At 54.6% G+C, this 3849-nt stretch overlaps 1 protein-coding gene across 1 annotated transcript; it reads right to left on the bottom strand.

Annotated features, from left to right (window-relative positions):
• Positions 1–608: 608 nt before the first annotated feature.
• On the bottom strand, positions 609–2026 carry LOC119877859 (protein FAM32A-like). Its single transcript, XM_038583953.1, has 2 exons — positions 1992–2026; positions 609–1080 (listed from the first exon to the last, which is right to left on the bottom strand). The coding sequence occupies exons 1-2, from the start codon at positions 2024–2026 to the stop codon at positions 726–728; spliced, it is 390 nt and encodes a 129-aa protein (XP_038439881.1). The 3' UTR covers positions 609–725.
• Between the last annotated feature and the right edge of the window lie 1823 nt (positions 2027–3849).

The raw sequence follows: 3849 nt of genomic DNA, 5'->3' as shown, positions 1-3849 counted from the left end.
AATATCCCAGGGGACCAGAGTCAGCGTGGAGGGCGAGAGAGGCGGCTCCGTGGAAGGGCACAGTGCGGGGAGGGTCCCGGGCCTCCACACGCGGGGGCTGCTTCTCCAGCACCCAGCCCACGGCGTCCCCCAGGGCTGCTGCCTCAGCTGGGCTTGCGTTAGGGACTCAGCTTTACTCCTGGGCAAGTTCATACAGCAAAACCTTCACCATCTCACTCATTTTCTAGTGCACGACTCAGTTCATCCACATTTTGTTTTACTGTGTGAGCCTGGTTCCATGTAATCATTTGTTGTTTTATTTTTGACTCAACTATTAAATCTGAATGTCAGCACAGAGCTTGACTTGGGTTTTGGATCAGAAAGGGTGTGAAAGTAGTAGCTGATTCCAGGGACGTGCACCTAGAACTTTCTGTACCAGCGGGGGGGGGGGGGGTGTTGTGTGAGTGAGGAAACATGCTTTCACATCATATACGTGTGTTTATTATATATAGGAGTATCTATAACATCTTATTTTTTAGGTTATTTATTTATTTATTTAAAAGAACAGCCTTACTTTAATCAAGTTCCAGCAAGAGGGCACACTGCTTTGGAGAGCATTTGTCTCAGCAGAAAACGCAAGGGTGTGTGTAAAAGAATGTTTCTAGAAAATACCAAAGGCACCAAATAGAACCCTAACTTTGCCTTCCGTTTCCCCTTGATGCCGCTGCATACCCTGGGTGGGGAGGCTACTTTGTCCAGCTGACTTTTGGAATGTCGTAGTGCTCCGTAAGGGTGTCCAAGGGTCTGTTGAAGTCCTCCACTCTCTGCTTGTGGATTTTGGGTGCTTTCTTTAGGATCCTTTCCATTTGCCACTTCTCCTGACTCTTCTCGAAAGCCGCCTGGGCCGGGGTGCGCTTGTCCAGGCCGCGCCACTTCTCCTTCTCATTCTTTTTGCTCATTCCCATCACTTCCAGGAGTTTCGCCTTGTCTTTGTCCTTCTGTTTCTTCTTCTGATTGGTCACGCTGAACTCTGCAACACCTTTTAGTTTCAGGGGCCCCTTCTGAACCTGCTCGTAGGCCACCGTGAGGCCGCTTGCTTTCCTGTAGGAAGGGAGAGAGAGAGATTGAGAACAGGAGCAGAGGGAGCAGGAGAGGGAGAAGCAGGTGCCCCACAGAGCAGGGAGCCTGATGTGGGACTCGATCCCAGGACCCCGGGATCACAACCTGAGCCGAAGGCAGACGCTTCACCTACTGAGCCCCCAGGCGCCCCACTAACATCTCATGAGCAGTCACAGTGTCTGATAAAGAACTTACCCAGGGAGGGGAAGTCGGGGTCGGGGGTGTGCTGCTGGCCCCTGGCAAGCTGGGGCTCAGGGTTCACGGCCCACCTGGCTCCACTGCCCTTCCCCACAAGCATAAATAAATGTTTTCTTTCTTCCCTGAGAACATCTGTCAAACTGAGGTGTCAGCTCCCTACAAAAGCAGAACCGAACATGGTGCAGGAGAGATGGGGGAGGTTGGGCTTCCGTGCCCCCGGGGCGGCCTGCTCGGTGGTCCCAGCTCTCGGTGGGCGGGTCCACCTTCTGCTCTCTCCCCCGGCCCACGCCCTTGCCTCCCACTGCGAGGCGGCCTCTAAGACCGTGTGGGTGTTGGACCGTTACGAAGGCAGTGCACACACCCTCACATGTGTATGGTGCACACACTTCTGTGTGCACTCACACACCACACGTTTCTACACATACATGCTTGCACACGTCACTTATGCATGTGTATTACACACACACACACACGCACCTTGTCACGGGTGCCCACACGTGTATGCTACTCTCACACATGCACACACGCAATCTCTCACATACACACTCTCACACGCACATGTGTGCACACATGCACACACATCCACACTCACACACATATGTGCACACACATATATACATGCACACAATCCCTCACAGGTGCACACAGGTACACACACAATCACTCATGCACATTTGGCATCCAGTCCCGCTCACCTCAGAGGTCCAGGATTCCTCTTTCCCAGGCTCATGATCCATTTCCCTTCTCCTTCCTTTTTTACAAATTTATATTTTCCATCAGTAAACAGGTTGGTTTTGGGAGTGGAGTACAGCGGAGGTTCACTAGCTCAAGAAAATCTCCCGATCTCCCCGCACCTCAGTGCTGCCCTCTCAGGTTACCAGACCCCAGTGATCCTTCCCCATGGGAGCCGCTTCGGAGCACATCCCACCCACCCTCCTCCGAGGAACTGCCAAGGGTTAGCCGTCCACCTGCTGCACATGTGTCACCCTCTGCCCTGGAGGCCATGGACAGAGGCACCCAGAAATTTCGGATGGAAGAAAACCAATGGTGCCAACTGAGGGCTGAATAAATGCATATTTTATAAGGAGTCAGTGACTGCTGTCTACCTCCCACAGGCTGGTGCGAGAGCTGTGTAAATTCACAGCTTGCTAGTCTCTGACCTTGATTTTGGCCCTTGCTCCTTAGGCCTGCTGAGCCTTCCGCTGATGCCTGCCGCCAGGCCCTGGAGCTGTGGGTGTCTGATGGCAGGTGTGGCCCGGTCCCCAGCCACCGCGTGCCCCTGCCACCTGCTGTGGCCTCCTTGTTCCCTGCTGGCTGTGACTCTGGGGAGGGGTGGGGAGTCCAAAGGAGGGTCAGGGGCTCTGGAAATGCCTATGGAGATATTTCTGCTTTACAGCTTCAGTTTGACCTCATTTCACATTTAAATGTTGCTTTTCTCATGGAAGCAGGAGAAGGACCCCTTATCTCTCATGCACATTCTTTCAGATGTATTTATTGGGCACAAACTGTGTGCCTGAGATGAAGGCACTGGGGCACAAAACAGGATGGCAAGACGGCTGTGCACAGAGCCCACCGTCCGGGGAGAGGGACCTGTGGCAGGGGAGCCTCTGGGAAGGACCTGATGCATCTCCTGCTTTGTTTGTGTATGTGTGTGTGTGTGTGTGTTTAAGATTTTATTTACTTATTCCTGAGAGACACAGAGAGAGGCAGAGACACAGGCAGAGGGAGAAGCAGGCTCCCTGCAGGGAGCCCAATGCAGGACTCGATCCCAGGACCCCGGGGTCGCGACCTGAGCCACAGGTAGGCGCTCAACCACTGAGCCACCCATGCGCCCCATCTCCCACTTTGCTAAGTGTTAGCCAGGGTCCGTCACTCCCCTCAGCACATCCTGCGAGTCGGCTCGGTCCAGAATGAAATGAAATGCACAATCAGCAAGGACCAGAGTGGGTGGAAGGAAGGCCCATCCCCAAGGCCATCAACAGAGAAGCTGGGAAGCCCAGGATTCCAGGCCCCACTCGGCAGAGTCCTCGCTGCTGCCAGTCAGAAGTGACCCAGCCCCTCCCTGGGCAACGATGGGGTCATGTTATGGGGAGGGCCAGAATTGGGGAGGGAGCCTTGGTGAAGTTAGAGAAATTTATGTTTTTCTCACAGCCAAGCTCTGGGGTGTTTTGCGTTTGTTTCTCAGTTTGGAAGCTGGGTGAGCTTACTGCGAGGGTCTTGTGATGCGGGCACAGGCAGGTGAGAGGGCTGCTGGTGCTGAGCCCCCACAGTGAGAGACGCAGGCTGGGGACCTGCCGGCGTAAGTAGAGGGGTTGGACCCAGGAAGACCCCAGCAGGACGCTCCCGAGGGAGGGTTGCGGTGGCCAGATGAGCAGGGGCTGCAGGGGAGAGCATGCATGAACCGGCATGAGGGCTTGAAGCCCTAGTCTTAGGGGTGCCGTCCTCACGGGGGGCAGGGAGAAGCTGACACAGGGCTGGTGCAGCCTTGTCCTCCTCCCTGACTTCCTCCCATTTGTGCTGATAGGGCTCTGCTACTTGTCCACTTGGTGAAGA

The sequence above is a fragment of the Canis lupus genome, chromosome 34 (assembly GCF_011100685.1).
Source record: "Canis lupus familiaris isolate Mischka breed German Shepherd chromosome 34, alternate assembly UU_Cfam_GSD_1.0, whole genome shotgun sequence".
NCBI lineage: Eukaryota > Metazoa > Chordata > Mammalia > Carnivora > Canidae > Canis > Canis lupus.
Note: the sequence above shows the minus strand (reverse complement) of the source record. Positions and strands in the feature narration are given on the sequence as shown.

Coding starts and splice junctions, on each gene's coding strand:
- LOC119877859 (XM_038583953.1), bottom strand. CDS start 2,026: ATGAGCCTGGGAAAGAGGAATCCTGGACCTCTGAG. Junction 1,081..1,991: donor AGGAATCCTGGACCTCTGAG/GTGAGCGGGACT, acceptor CCCTTCCTACAG/GAAAGCAAGCGGCCTCACGG.